Consider the following 16606-nt stretch of genomic DNA (forward strand, 5'->3'; position numbering starts at 1 on the left):
CTCAAAGGGACCTTCCGGTAGCGGGGTTTTACCCATTTCACAGGGTATTGCTTTACCAGGATTATACTGCTAACATACTAGGCAACGGCTGCTAATAGTTTGCGCTATATCTTGCAGTCTTGGATGCCACCATGTTTTGAGCAATACATCACCTGTTGCTCGCGCACCACAATGAGTTGCAAAATGAACACATTCGGTAACCCAGGCTGCCAATGCATCGGGCATACAAGTCTGCCCTGCCGGGGTGACCCACAATTTATTTACAGGATCATAACAACATCCCAATTCTTCCCATAGTCTTTTTACACAGCCAGGAGCATCCTCCTGTAATTGAATGACGTCAGTGATGGTCGGCATTGGCTTTTCAGAGGGAGACTGACCCTTAGAGCTTTTAGTCTGGCTCATCATTTTTGGTACCACCATTTCTTTTAAGCGAGAAGCCTCTTTGGCTTGATGGTCTGCCTGCCTATTACCCGCGTCCACCAGTGTTTTGCCTGTCGTCTGGGCAGCGCACTTTATTGCAGCTATTTGTTTAGGGAGCATTAAAGCCTGTAGTAATTGTGTAACTAACTGTTTGTGGGATATCGGAGTGCCTGCAGATGTAAGAAATCCCCTGTTCTTCCATAATTGGCCAAAATCGTGTGTGACCCCAAAGGCATATCGGGAATCAGTGTAGATATTTACAATTTTTACAATTTTATCTTTCCCTAATACACAGGCTCGAATAAGTGCAAAAAGTTCAGCCTGTTGGGCGGAAAAGGGAGTTTCGAATGCTGCTGCTTCAAGTGTTTCTCCTTCTTGGTTAACAATTGCATACCCTGATAATCTATCCCCTCTTTCACCGATGGATGAACTACCATCGGTGAATAGGTTCAGATCAGCATTTGGTATTGGAGAATCAGTGAGATCATCACGTAATGACGCATCGTCTTGTAAGACAGAAAGACAGTCATGAGTCGGGGACTCAGTGGCGTTAGGCGGGTCGGAAAGGAAACTAGCGGGGTTAATAGTAGTGCAGTGCCGGAACTGAAGTTTTGGGTTATTGAGGAGATAAATCTCATATTTATTTTGACACGCCATAGTTAGGTGCTGAGTCTGAAGTTGACCGAGCAGGGCCGTGACTGAATGTGAACTATAAATAACAATATCCTGCTGAAGAGTGAGATTAGCTGACTGGAGACTTGTAAACAGAGGCTAAAATCTGAGTACATCCAGGATAGCCGAGTGCAACTGGATCAAGTTTAGACGAGTAATAAGCTATAGGACGGTGGCGATCCCCATGTTTCTGGGTAAGTACCGCGGTGGCACAACCGGCTAAAACAGTACAATAAAGTTGGAAAGGCGATCATAAATGGGGCGTCCTAGTGCTGGCGCCCTCATTAAGGCGTCTTTTAGCCGATGGAAGGCCTCTTGGGCTTCCGTACTTAACTGGAACTCTCCAGCATTATTGGTGTATGGGGTCAATAGCCGGGTATCTAGGGCGATATTCGGAATCCATTGCCGACAATAATTAACCATTCCGAGCCATTTACGGACATCCTTAGCCGTTGTGGGTGCAGGGTACTGACAAATGGGCTGAACGCGACTTGGTGATAGCGCCCGTGCATCGGCGGATAAAAGGATACCCAGAAACCGGACTGTTGGTTGGGCTACTACTACTTTGGCGGGTGACACAACGTATCCTAAAATTGAAAGGTAATTTAATAATTGCGCCGTATCTTCTTTACAACTTTGTTCTGACGGGCTTGCAATCAGTAAATCGTCAACATACTGTGCGAGGGTGGATCCCCCTTTTAATTCCAGGGGCTGTAATTGTTGTTGGAGACAGCGGGAGAAAAGAGTAGGCGAATGTATAAATCCTTGAGGAAACCTAGTCCATGTGTATTGTTGATTTTGATATGTAAAGGCAAAGAGATACTGTGAATCCGGGTACAAGGGGAGGGCGAAAAAGGCATGCTGGAGATCCACCAGGGAAAATGTTGTAGCGTCCGCTGGGACTTGGGCTAAAATGTGGGCTGGATTTGGGACCAATGCGTGAAGGGGTTGCACCATGGCATTAATTGAGCGCAGATCTTGGACGAGGCGATATTGATCTGGCTTGCCGGGCTTCGGGACTGCTAGTATTGGAGTATTACAAGGAGAGTGACACGGAACCAAAACTTGTTGCCGAATAAGATTCTGTATAAGTTCCTCTAGTGAATTCTACAGGGATAGTCAAGAACTGTCAACTTAAGAGAACTGTCATTATTCTGAATATTGCTTTATTAATTTTTTAAAATTAACATATCTTGCTAGTAGTGCCTTCTTTAATAGAATCGACAAATTCATCTACAGAAAACCTATATGTTCAATAAGTTATTGTGTTTGATACTTTAAAATAAATGTTTAGAATTAGCCTGGAAATTAAAACTTCAAACAATGGAAGCTGGTTTTACAAAAACCAAACAACTCTAATTAAAAATCCCCATCTCTGGATCTGTAAAGATTTAATCACCTGCTAATGCTCACATTCCAAGCATTGTCTGGCGTCTTTGAATTTGTCTATATATATGTTTCTGGAGCATACCTCTTCATTCACCTGAGGAAGGAGCAGCGCTCCGAAAGCTAGTGACATCGAAACAAACCCGTTGGACTTTAACCTGGTGTTGTAAAACTTCTTACTAATTAAAAAGAACAGATTGTTCAAGGACGTTTGATAACGGGAATTTGGAAGCAATCTAACTTTTACTCCCAGTCCATTCGAGTGACAATTATTATTTTTTTTTAATTTGGAGATGCGAATGGCATCATTCCAAGCTATACGCCTCTTTTTGTCTCTGCAAGAAAATTAACCCTTTCAACAAGCTTTTGTGTATAATCCAGAAGATGTCAAAGTGCAGAATGTTGTACTTTCATTCCCAATAACTCTAAAGAAGTTAAAGATTTGGCATTACATATCCAAAAAGAAATCAAAAAACTTGATCCACGCCAATTTATCTTCCAACTGTACCCCCAATCGATGAATTTGAGCTGAAATACTATTATTGAAATGTGACTGATCAATCAAATGTTTGACTGTATTATATTGTATAATTTATTAATACTGAATCAGTAGTATCAAATTTGATTAATTTATTTATTATAATAATTATTTTGAAATGCCTGGTTGTTGGGCCCCGGGGTTGGCAGGGTTGTATGCTATATTGGGAACTTGCCGGACGGGAAACTGACACTGCGGCTGATAATCGTCTGGGTAATCAGGGAAATCCACCTCTAGTGCCCCCTCTTTTCCCGGGACTAACTCATGATTCATCTGTGGGAATTGATTAGCATGGGTTTTAGAACGAGTGCGAGTCGCCGGACCTCCTTGCGACGGTGGAGGTGGTGATAGTGGCGTTGGGAGCGGTGGATAAGGGCTTGAATGTACACATCTTTAATGTAATTTCTAACATGGTCACACCAGAGGAATAAAGAGTTTTTTGTCTGAAACATCATTTGTTTTAGAACAGTTTAAACTACAATCAGAACCCTGGGAATGTAAGGTGGAGGCGGTCGTGGTGGCGGCGTAACGGTCGGTCGTCCCCTATATTGCCAATTTTCAGGGTCATCCTCATCGTCTCCCTCGGTCAAGGCAAGGCCGGCCATTTGACCGTACGGTCCTGATTTAGAAATGGGGGGTTTTACAGACTTAGGTCTTTTTCTATGGTGGGCACATTCCTTTTTTCAAAACCTCCGCAGTCTTAACAATTCCCCCTTCTGTTAATTCAATACCCAATTTTAAAGCGTTGGCCTGCCAATTAGCCAATAAAGATGCATCTTTTAGTTTTTTGGCAGTACTCCCGCCATAACTCAATCAATTTCTTAGCCGTTGAGCTACGGTTATGTTGCCAAATAATCTGCTGTGCCTCTATAACCGTAGGCAAATCTTTTGATCCTCCCAGGGCCATTTCCCCTTTCTCAAATTTTTATGCAATTCTCCCAATAACTGCCGCAGCTGCTGAGAATGTTCCGGATACTGTTCACAAAGAGTTTGAAGCGCGCTTCCACTATCAGAGGTACTATCTAAATATTAACCATTGTCTTCTATCCTCAGATGATCCCTGTGGTTACCTGCTTAATTTTGGTAGCGATCCTAAATCACTTATTCAATCAAGAATTTAAACGGGGTTATCCTGCCCCGTTGCCCAATCAAAAGGCTAAATCAAATTGTTCGAAAGTGACTTTTAGAAGGTCAAAGTCTGGAAATGAAACATGAAAAGAGAGAGGACTGATTTAAACAGACTGACAGACTCAGGGGATCAAAGATAGAACTAACAGACAGACAGACTCAGAGAATTAAAGACAGAACTAACAGATTTAAGAAATTGTTCAAGTGTTCCAACAGGGCACGCAACGGTCAAGCCCTGTTTATTATGTTTCATTTAGGTGTTATCCGCACCACCATTTAAATTTTATAATATATAATTTGGACAGAGTTATCCGTTCTCCGTAATATTCAATCTGATCAACCCGAAGTGTCGAACAAGCCTAGACACCGGTTGATATACTTATTTATCGAAAACCACCTTTTATCACAAAGGTATTAGGCAACCCTAAGGATCATCATCACTCATTTACCCGGAGATTTAAGGAGGACTCTAACCTCCCAAGGTTTCCAACCCGGGACTTTAGGAAGGATTTTAACCTCCCAGGGACTCCAACCCGGACTGTTTAGGGAGGACTCTAACCTCCCAAGGTTTCCAACCCGGGACTTTAGGGAGGATTTTCACCTCCCAGGGACTCCAACCCGGGACTTTAGGGAGGACTTTAACCACCCAGGGACTCCAATCCTGGACCTTTTAGGGAGGACTCTAACCTCCCAGGGTTTCCAACCCGGGACTTTAGGAAGGATTTTAACCTCCCAGGGACTCCAACCCGGACTGTTTAGGGAGGACTCTAACCGCCCAAGGTTTCCAACCCGGGACTTTAGGAAGGTCCAACCTTCCTGGCACTCCAACCCTTTCAACCCTTATTCGTAACGGGTTCGCCGGACTGCTTTGATTTCGTCAGAGTCTCCACCGAAACCGAACAGCAGGGCGTGGCCACACTTGGGACAGCAGAGGGGGAAACCAAAGTGGTAACAAAGGTTACTCACGTTTGGTGGCCAATTCCCTCCTCAGCGTCCGAATGCGATCAGTCTGTTACGCCGTCAGGTTCCAGGGAGGCTCCTTGAAATCCCACTTCCGACACCAAATGAGGATTCTTTTGCAGCCAGTCCGGATGAAATAATCAGTCGAACACCTCGTTACTTTAACATATGTTTATTTCTCGGCCAGGGCTATGACCACTGTATCTCTTGAGAGTTACAACAGCAGGATTTATACATTTTTGGCTCATTTCTGAGGGCAGCTCCCTCGCATTTCTATCTGTGCTTTCAGCTCAATTATAATTATCTTCAAGCCTAGTGCAACCCTTCTCAAGGCCGTTACTGCAATTTATCTGGTACAAAAACATAAGAGATAACATAAATTCCGTTAGACCAAAAAGTTCTTTTTGACATTTCATTTTCCCATCAAGCTTGATTCTAGATCCAAACTAAAACTCGGTTTGACATCCAGTAGCTTGATCCATATTCTCACTCTTGGTGCACGATCTCCCGGTTGGACAGACAACACTCTTACTGTAGACTTCCTCAGCCATTTCCATCCACACCTATTCAGTTGGAAAGACTGTCCTTGGGAGATTTCACCTCACTGCAGCTCCTCGGATTCCACAATAGGGCCTCCGTTAAGAGTGAGAGCTTTTGAACAACCTTCCCTGGTTTTTACTCCGTTGCTGTGGTTGCTGCACCCTCAAATATCCATTAGCTTGTAAGCCCTTGTAAACCATGCTTTGGTCCTTTTAATTAGAAATCCTTCGTTTGATAGAATAGGTGTATCACCCTGCCTGTTGTTCGGAATTGGTCAGGAAACCTGGAGGCATGATACTAAGGTAGAAGCTCTGGGATAGAGTCTTAGCAAATCCCATCCCTTCACTGTTCACGTTCATGACACTCAAATAGTCCTGCTGTTCTGGCAGAGACTAAATTGATAAAATTCTGCTCCTGGCAGAATTCCTTCTTTGGTGTTGTGTCTCTCAGATCTGCAAGAGTTTATTGCCCATTCACCCTGTGGGTCAAGGTCCTGATAGCAGATTGGCAGTGTAGTTTGTGAAAAACACAGGCATGGGTTTGCTGATAGTAAAGATCCAGGTCATTTGTGTGTTGAAATGTAGGATTAGATCAGTAGTAGACCCAAGAGTTGGTTGGAGGCTGGGACCTAATCAGCACCTGGGTTCTGAATGTGACTGACAAAATCTTGGATGGTCTGGTCACATCTGGAACACCCAAGGGTTGAAGGGATAATTTCCACAGTATAGAAGAGCAACTGATTTAGGTTGGGTGTGCCTCCTCCCTGTGAACACTCTTGTGCTTCAAGTACCTCTTCCTACATTTCAGAAAAGTGGTGTACTGAATAATCAGTGCAGTGGATCATTATCAGTGATTAAGATTGTGTTTTCAGTTGATTGTGAGTTGATTGCAGTATAAAACAGCTGCCATGCAAGTATGGGCTAAGTGGCAAGTTTGGCTTGATCCTCTCTGGGCACAGCTTTAGACATACATTTGGATTGGTCTGATCCAGGCTCGATGCAGGCATGCAACAGATAATGGGATCCTAGATTTTATCAAAATTTAATATGCTCGTTGTACGTTTGCCTGGAAGGAGGAAGGACTACAACAGCAAATCGGGGGAGGAGAAATGAGGACAGTTGCTATTTCTTGTTTACAGGGTGAATGGTTTGATACAGTTTTGAAAAAGATGTCTGGAGTAGTAGTTGCATTTATCCCATTTGCGGATGAGAGTCTAGAAATGCTGTTTGAGGAGGTGCATTGGAGGAAGGTGACAGTTTTGGGGGCCAAGAGACCCCTCTTATGTAAGGTAATGTGTAGCAATCGTGGAGGTAATGTGTAGCAAGCGCGGAAGGAAGTGACATTTTCAGTGAATACAATCTACCTCATTGATAGGTCATGCAAGTAAGTGAGTTGTTACCTGGTCTGAGGATGAATGCCAAGGTACACTTGATTGATGTGGGCCTTATGAAAGAAGAGGAGTTTCCTGGACTATGCAAACCCAAGTACTCACCGATGTTAATAAAGCTAGGAATTCTCTAGTCCTACATTTTCTATCTGCCATCTACCACTATGTAAAACTTGTTTGTTTAAAATTGCTGGCTGACAAAGGGAAAGGTTTCTGTTGTCTTATATAACGGTAGCAAATTTTGTCATGACGGTAGTGTAAATTTAGATGCCATCAGAGCTATCAGGTTGAAGTACCAAATGGACCCTGACCACTTCTCAGATAGGAGCGTGTTGCAGTGAAGCTACCACAGGCTCTATTAATATCTGTAATGAAGAGAAACTTCCCTGCCAATTCTGAAAAAGATGTTAAACTTTTACATTGGTTAGATCTCAACTGGGTATAGTGGAGAGCTATCCCTGATTTCAGTTTTGCTGGGGCTCCTTGATTCCACCCAGTCAAATGCTGCCTTGATGTTAAGGATAGTCACGCTTGTCTCACCTCTGGAATTTGGCTGTTTTGTCCACGTTTATACAAAGACTGTAATGCCCCTGGTAGAACCCAAACTGAGCACTGGTGAGCAGGTTATTGCTGAGGAGGTTTCACGTGGTAGTACTCTCAATGATGTCTCCTATCATTTTAAAATAATTGTGATTGAGATGTGTAATTGGTCACACTGGATTTAAACAACATACTTGCGTGAGTTTCACAGGACGCAATCCAATGGCTACGCTACGCCCAAATGCAGCTCGCCACAGTACAACGTGGCCGTTGAAAGCCGAGAGACCCCAATCCCGGGGTCCATCCGGCTCACAATGCTTCACGAGATCTAACGCAATCTCGTGAGACGTTGCAATATGAATCCCGCCCACAATGGATGGGATCACTTTTTGACACATCTGCATAGTAGAACGAAGCATAAGCCTCACTCTAATGTGCAGATTCCCGATGTACCTGAGGCTTTGGGATTAAACCCCTTCGCCTCAGAGACTCTGGGCGAGTGCCATTCAGCACTGGTCCCCACAAACAGAGGCCAGACAGAATGGCACCCGTGGGGGTCTCCCAGGGGATCGGAGGCCCCCAGCTGCATGCCCTTTGGCCAGGGTGGTAACCTACCTGCTGCTTCCACCTGGGCACCCTGGCAGTGCCAAGCCAGCATTTCTTTGTGCACGTCATCAGGCCGTGGTTGTCGAGTGTGGGTGTTTGGAGGGGGGCCATGGTGGGCCATGGATCCTCCCGTAGTGCATCCGGGCTGGGCCATGGACACTCCCATTGGGCATTCAGGCTGGGGGAGGAGGTCGGGGATTGTTTTGGGGGCCTCAGCGATCAGGGCGAGTTCTGGCAAATGGAGCTTCCACTACAAAACGGGGCCAGGTGCGGCCTTGGTCACACGTTCCCTGTTCAGGCCCCTTATTCACCGTGAGTTGCATTGAATTGCCATGTGTTGCTCAGTACTTCGAGTGCCAGGAAACGCGCTCACTAGGGGACTTTGTTCCCATTTTAGAGAATCGTGCCCACAATATCTGGTAACTGCAAGTGTTGTAGCTGTAATGGAACAGCTTGGCTAGGACGCAGCAAATTATGGAGCACAGGTCTTAAGTACTACAGCTGAGATGTTGTCGGGGCCTGGCTTTTGCTGTATCTAGTGTCTTCGGTCCCACATCTGCAAAGACTGACCCTGGAACTGTTCCTCAAATACTCTTTTCTTTAGGCAGATGTTTGAGTTCTGGGTCTTAAACCACAGGCTGGAAAGGTGGCAAATTCTCACTCATTATCCACTACTTCTAGTGGGGCACGGTAGCATAGTGATTAGCACAGTTGCTTCACAGATCTAGGGTCCCAGGTTCAATTACCGGCTTGGGTCATTGTCTGTGCGGAGTTTGCACTTTCTCCCCATGTCTGCGTGGGTTTCCTCTGAGTGCTCCGGTTTCCTCACACAGTCCAAAAATGTGCAGGTTAGATGGATTGGCCATGCTAAATTGCCCTTAGTGTCCAAAAAAGGTTGGGTTGGGTGGGGTTGCTTGATTACAGGGATGGGATGGGGGTGTGGGCTTAAGTAGGGTGCTCTTTTCAAGGGCCAATGCAGACTCGGTGGGCCGAATAGCCTCCTTCTGCACTGTAAATTCTGTAATTCCATGATTCTAGTTCTATTATACTTTTCAAATTACCTAAATCTTGCTTCAGCATTGATATCTTATTTCCTAGCGTCTAGATGAAATGATCTGGTGTGTTGGAGTAAAGAATCAAGTCATGTAGGGGGATAGTTCAACAGGCGTTGGGGCAGAGGAAATGGGCCGGAGGTCTCTATTAGTATTTTACGTCACCTCAAAAAGAAAAGTCTAAATGAAAATTTAATTTACAAACCACAAAACAAACTCCCTGAACAACATAATTAGCTCCTTTTTCATCTCCCGAGTAAATAATAAAGGACCAGTGAGGCGCTTCAGGAGTATGGTCACAATAGTATCTAACTATAGAGCTCATGAGTTATGAAAATAGGTTCCAAAAGTTCAGATTATATTATTTGATAATTGCAAACCTGAATATTTTCACACTTTTAAAATTGATGAATGGATTATTTCTTGTAGATGAGCAATTTGCGATTAATAGGTTGAGTAAGAAGTTACGAATATAAAGTCTACGAGCAGAGTAGGATGCCACAAATGTTTTAATTTCATAACATTTCAATGCCCTCTGGAACAAAGGTATGAAATGAAATGTGCAGTAGAGAAGGAGTCTGTACTTTCCTATTAAAAATATACAGGAAGTCCTAAGAAAATAATATATTTCCAGTTTTATATATACACAATTAGTTGTGTATATGGAACTTATTCAGTTGCCTTCAGTAGATAAAGAGAAATGTCCAGGGTTAAGCCTGAATTGGCTGCATATTTCTGGTTTTTTTGCATTCTTCAGCCTGGTTAGACCATAAGACATAGGAGCAGCATTAGGCCACTCAGCCCATCGAGTCTGCTCCGCCATTCAATCATGGCTGATACTTTTCTCATTCCCACTCTCCTGCCTTCTCCCCATAACCCCTGATCCCCTTATTAATCAAGACCAGGTATTGGGTGAAAATTATAAACTGCTCTGAATCATAGAATTTACAGTGCAGAAGGAGGCCATTCGGCCCATCGAGTCTGCACCGGCTCTTGGAAAGAGCACCCTACCCAAGGTCAACACACCCACCCTATCCCCATAACCCAGTAACCCCACCCAACACTAAGGGCAATTTTGGACACCTAAGGGCAATTTATCATGGCCAATCCACCTAACCTGCACATCTTTGGTCTGTGGGAGGAAACCGGAACACCCGGAGGAAACCCACGCACACACGGGGAGGATGTGCAGACTCCGCACAGACAGTGACCCAAGCCCGAATCGAACCTGGGACCCTGGAGCTGTGAAGCAATTGTGCTATCCACAATGCTACCATGCTGCCCTCAATAGGGCAGGCTTGATGGTATTTTCTCTCTCCCTTTTTCAAAAGTTCAAATATAGGCATCACTTTTTTTATTTTTTTGAAATATTTTATTTAACCTGGAGGTTTCTGTACACATAACTGTAATTTAGTGGCAGATTAGAGAGAGTGTGCATTCCGTGGCATAATGCTGCTCCCTATTAAAATATCTAACTTACTGGGTTAGATTTAATAATGTTTCAGAATTTATCTGAAATGGAGCTTTTAAAACAATTGTGTACTTATTCCAAAGAGGGTCTAATTTAACTTGTTTGTATGTGTTAGTCTCAATCAATCCAAACCTCTAGTTTATTATTTACTCACTCATTTTGTATCATTGATCCCATTGATTCTAACTTGAGGTTTTGAGCACAGTGATAATAAACATAATTCCTTTTTAATTCTTCTTCCTGCATAGGTCTCAGACTGAAATGAGTGATTTTGGAAGTGCTGCAGACTTGTATGGGCTTGTTTCTAACATTTTAGAAGAACCTGATCAATCACAATCCCTGTTTGTTGAAGGGTAGGTTTATCTATATATGTATTTTATTTAATAAATTTACAAAACTTTTAGGGAAGTGGGGGCTTCTGATGTTTTAATTTTCTATTCCTGCTGGCCAATCTGGGTACAGCTGAAAAGCTGAACAGCCTACTACTGTCAGTTCCACTGTGAGCTGGCATAAGAAGTTGCATCATATTATTTTCAGCTGACTTTTCCAGCAACCTCTTGCTCTAATCTGCCTCATTGCCGCTGAATCAATTCAGTGGTGTAATGCCTGCATTCCTCCACTACTGTGATACAGTGCATTGGTTGCTTGGTGAGCTGTTTTATCACGCCATACAAAACAAAATGTAATATTATAGTGTATATTATCCTTTAAGACCATTTTAATATTATCTAATCAGTTCCTTGCAACACATCTTTTGTTTTAGAAATACCTCCTCTAACTTGTTAAGATCAATATGGTCATCCACAACCAGCAGATATACAGAACATCTAGATCATTCATCTGAGTCCAAGAAGCCAGGAGATACATCATATTCACAGCCAGTTTTTAATGCAAAAGAATCCATAGCAGCTTCTGACAAACCACAATACCAGCCGGATAGTCACTTCGTCTCTCAGCAAAAAATAAATATGGAAGATTTTTTAGGATTTGATGACTTGGATCTGACAGAGCAATGGATGTTTCCTTCAAAGAAAGAGGCTACTGATTGCATTCCTTTTCAGTCTACTGATAGCACCAAGATGAACTTTCAAGAGTTTCCCTATGTGAAGAATTGTTCCAAACTCCAGGTAGGATTACCAATATCAGTTAGAGAACCAGGAACAGATATACACATGTATGGCAGAGATGGGGGAGATTTTAAAGAAGTTGGTACTCCATCCAGCCAGACGTCCACAGAGCTGTTTCCTTTCCTGCATAATTCCAGAAATTCTTACAACAGCAATACTGGCAACAGATACATGGAACAATTGCACAGCAGTAAATTTCAACAGAACAAATTTGTGAATTTTAACATAGCTGATGGAAAGACCTCGTCTGATTGTATACCAGAATTACCAGTGATCGAAATGGATACCTGCACTAGACTGTCCAAAGGGAAACAAACACAAAAGGGGTTTGATGAATTAAACATTGACCAACATACTTTAAAATACTGTGTAAAATCATCAGGCTTGAGTGAGAAGCAGCTTTCAAAGGAAATGGGATTAGGTAGTGATTTGGGGCAAAAGTGTACATCTGAATGTGGAAGAAATCCACATACATTTTGCCCAATTAGAAGTGACTTTGAGAAAGCCTTTGAAAAACAACAACACTCTAATTATGATCATTTTTCACAGCAGTCTGAATATGTTCAGCCATTAAATTCATTGCCGGTATCTGTATATTCTGGAGAATCTTACCAAAACAGACAATCCTGGACAAAATTGGCTACTTCTGGTTCTGAAACTACCACTACTACTTCATTTGGGAAACCAGACAACTCATCAGATCTCAGTAATCAAGCATCTCCTGCCTCTAAAACATCATCCCATTCTTTCTGTCCATCTTCTCATCAGTCGTCCATGCCCTTTTCTCAAAATAGTAATGCATACTTCCAGAGATCCACTGGAATTTATGGTCAGGACAACCACTCCAAGGTTTCTAGTAATGAATTCACATATAATGTGGAACGGGTTCAGCCAGGTACACATATTGAAGGGCAAAACAAAGCTAGTGGAGATATGTACTTCGAATCGCCCATTGAGAAGAATTGTCAAAATGGAAAGCAAGTAAATGGATTTCATGGGAGTTCATCTCAGCAATACGTTGCAAACAAATATCCCAGCTATCAAACTAAACAGCAAAACTGCCATTATGATTTGAATGCAGATGTGAAAAAAAAAGATGATGAATTTTCCCAGAGCATGTACAGAGATTTAATAGGTGCCCAGTCTTATTATTATAATCACAATTCCCAACAAGGAGCTGGAGACAGCAACAATATAGCAAATTATATGACTCGTTCATCAGCTTCTTTTTCAAGTCCCTACATGATGGGTGACTTTAGACGGAACCACAATATTTCACAACTTGGTCCACGCAGTGTTGCTTCAGGAACTAACCTTCAGTTTGGTCACCCTGTTGTTTCATTAATGGATCCCAGTGAATTATTCCCTTATGAGGAGTTCAGTCACTTGTACCCTCTTTTCAATGATATGTTTTATGGAGATGCATCCCTTTATGGATTTATACCACCCTTTGGATTTCCAAGACCTATGAAAAATCGTAGCGGTCCAGCCAACGAACTTCATATTCGGTTGGAGGAGTGCTACGAACAATGGAGGGCTTTGGAAAAAGAAAGAAAAAAGGTAAATGAGTTTGTTGAAGGCATTAAAACTTTAATTAGTTTAATTCAAAGGGGAAGAAAGTCTCCGATAGTACTTTTATTCTTAGTACTTTTTAATGAAAGAAAATAATGATCTTGCATACGTTTCTTGACTATATTTAAAAATAAATTGTGAATATTATTGTCAGCATGGAAACAAATCCTCGCTGTTTGAGTTCAAAGAGATCTGTCATAAGGAACATCTCAGACTGCCTTAGTTTAAAAAAGCAAAACATGTAATTTTGTTCTAGCATGAGAATTGTTCAGGGGCTCTAGAAAATCATAATACGGGCTGGAGGCAAATGTTCCATATGACACGCAACATACATCAAGTTAGTTTCACCCAGGCAAGGTGCTGATTCATTAGTACAAATATTATCAGGATGGTGGGGTTCGATTTGGGTGCAGTTTTGCATTTGGGAAAAGTGGAAGAATGGATCTATCTCAAGATTCTGCTATTGGCACTTCATGGCTCCACTTCCTGGCTGCCGCTAACCAAATTGAAAGGCTGGCAGTTGTTGGTTAAGCCTTTCGCATCAGGCCACAGTCAGGGACCACAGATTTGGGAGTGATCAGAAAGACCTGGGGCTTATTGAGGGGAAAACTGGGCATTCTTGCCCCAAGGCAATACCATAAGGCAGTCTTCAACACCGATATCTTGGAAAACCCAGCTGGCTGATCAAACCTGAAAAATCCTAGCTATCTCAATACACTATTTAAGTGAGGAGACATCGCCCTACTCGCCTTAAGACCAGTAGTAGATAGGTTGAGTTTGGATTTGACATTCATAACATTTTAACATTCCAGCTAACCCAAACCTGTGGTAGGGGTTAAACAACCTCTCAAACCCATTAACCCCTCCACCCACTTAATGTCACGCAGTCTTCTGGGAGAGGCAATTTCTAAAAAATACACTTCAGAAATTCCTTGCTAACTCCAAAAGGCAATCAACCAAGCTCTAGGAGATTACAATATTTCATGAGCATCATTAATGCTAGCTACCCTACAACCTCATGTTGTCTAGCTTCCTTTTAAATATCTACAGTGTATTATTACATATCATACGCATCGCAATCTGTTCCAAAACTCGCCAACTCTTTATGAAAAGAAATACTTCGTCCTTGGATCTAACTAACTCTTTGTTTTATTCTCACACTCCATATCGAGCTCAGCCAGAGCTAGATCTGTTCCCTTTGTCATTTTTTTTTTTTCTTTAATATATTTTATTGAAATTTTTTTTCCCTGAGCAACATTTTTCCCGCTTACAAAACAAGCGAAACGATAACAGTAACAAAACAGAAATGTTTTAACTTTTTAACAATAATAATAATAATATACAAGTAACAAAACCTCGTACTCTATTGACCTATACTCAACTAAGCCTCCTCCCCCCCTTCCCCCCCCCCCCCCCCCCCCCCTCCCCCCTGGGTTGCTGCTGCTGGTCATCTGTCTTCCCTCTAACGTTCCCCTAGGTAGTCGAGAAATGGCTGCCACCGCCTGGTGAACCCTTGAGCCGATCCTCTCAGGGCAAACTTTATCTGCTCCAGTTTAATAAACCCCGCCATATCGTTTACCCAGGCCTCCAGTCCAGGGGGTTTCGCCTCCTTCCACATGAGTAGGATCCTGTGCCGGGCTACGAGGGACGCAAAGGCCACGACATCGGCCTCTTTCGCCTCCTGCACTCCCGGCTCTTCCGCAACTCCAAATAGAGCTAACCCCCAGCCTGGTTTGACCCGGGCCTTCACCACCTGCGAAATCACTCCCGTCACTCCCTTCCAATACCCTTCCAGTGCCGGGCACGCCCAAAACATATGTGCGTGGTTTGCCGGGCTCCCGCCACACCTCCCACATTTGTCCTCCACTCCAAAGAACCTGCTCAATCTTGCCCCCGTTATGTGTGCTCTATGTAGCACCTTAAATTGAATCAGGCTAAGCCTGGCGCATGAGGAAGAGGAATTTACCCTGCTTAGGGCATCAGCCCACATACTCTCCTCTATCTCCTCCCCTAATTCTTCCCACTTTCTTTTTAGTTCGCCCACCGACTCCTCCCCCTCTTCCCTCATCTCTCTATAAATCTCTGACACCTTGCCCTCTCCGACCCACACCCCTGAAAGCACCCTGTCCTGTATCCCCTGTGTCGGGAGCCGCGGAAATTCCCTCACCTGTTGTCTAGTAAACGCCCTCACCTGCATATATCTCAAGAAATTCCCCCGGGGTAACTTATACTTTTCCTCCAGTGCTCCCAAGCTCGCAAAAGTCCCATCTATGAATAAATCTCCCACCTTCCTAATTCCCAACTGGTACCAGCTCTGAAATCCTCCATCCATTCTTCCTGGGGCGAACCTATGGTTGTTCCTGATAGGGGACCTCACCAGGGCTCCCCGCACCCCTCTCTGTCGCCTCCACTGTCCCCATATGTTCAGTGTTGCTGCCACCACCGGGTTCGTGGTGTACTTTTTCGGTGAGAACGGTAGCGGCGCCGTCACCAGCGCCTCTAGACTCGTCCCTTTACAGGACCTTCTCTCCAGCCTTTTCCACGCCGCTCCCTCACCCTCCATCATCCATCTACGTATCATTGCCACATTGGCGGCCCAATAATAATCTCCCAAGTTCGGTAGTGCCAATCCTCCTCTGTCCCTACTGCGCTGAAGGAACCCCCTCCTTACTCTCGGAACTTTCCCTGCCCACACAAAGCTCGTAATGCTCCTATCTATTTTATTAAAAAAGGTCCTGGTGATTAAAATAGGGAGACATTGAAATACAAATAAGAACCTCGGGAGGACCATCATCTTAATTGCTTGCACCCTGCCCGCCAGCGATAAAGGCTGCATGTCCCACCTCTTAAAGTCCTCCTCCATTTGTTCTACCAGCCGTGTCAGATTAAGTCTGTGCAAGGTTCCCCAGCTCCTAGCGATCTGAATCCCCAAGTATCGGAAGTTTCTTTCCACTTTCCTTAGCGGTAAGCCTTCTATCTCTCTACTCTGGTCCCCTGGATGTATCGCATATAATTCACTCTTCCCCATGTTTAACCTATACCCCGAAAATTCCCCGAACCTCCTCAAGATTCGCATAACCTCTATCATCCCCCCCCCGCTGGGTCCGACACGTATAGCAATAGGTCATCTGCGTATAACGAGACTCGGTGTTCTTCTCCCCCTCCAGTCACCCCTCTCCATTTCCTGGAGTCTCTCAGCGCCAT

The 16606-nt window shown here is 43.7% G+C and overlaps 1 protein-coding gene across 1 annotated transcript in view; it reads left to right on the forward strand.

Annotated features, from left to right (window-relative positions):
• Positions 1-6815: 6815 nt before the first annotated feature.
• The window catches only part of LOC140398065 (meiosis-specific coiled-coil domain-containing protein MEIOC-like), a 90132-nt gene continuing 80341 nt past the window's right edge, over positions 6816-16606 (forward strand). The window contains exons 1-4 of the mRNA XM_072486277.1: positions 6816-6935; positions 7022-7131; positions 10952-11056; positions 11467-13390. Of these exons, the coding sequence (XP_072342378.1) occupies positions 6816-6935; positions 7022-7131; positions 10952-11056; positions 11467-13390 (2259 nt within the window). The remainder of the gene's footprint in view (positions 6936-7021; positions 7132-10951; positions 11057-11466; positions 13391-16606) is intronic.

This window comes from Scyliorhinus torazame, chromosome 21, assembly GCF_047496885.1.
Source record: "Scyliorhinus torazame isolate Kashiwa2021f chromosome 21, sScyTor2.1, whole genome shotgun sequence".
Taxonomy (NCBI): Eukaryota; Metazoa; Chordata; class Chondrichthyes; order Carcharhiniformes; family Scyliorhinidae; genus Scyliorhinus; species Scyliorhinus torazame.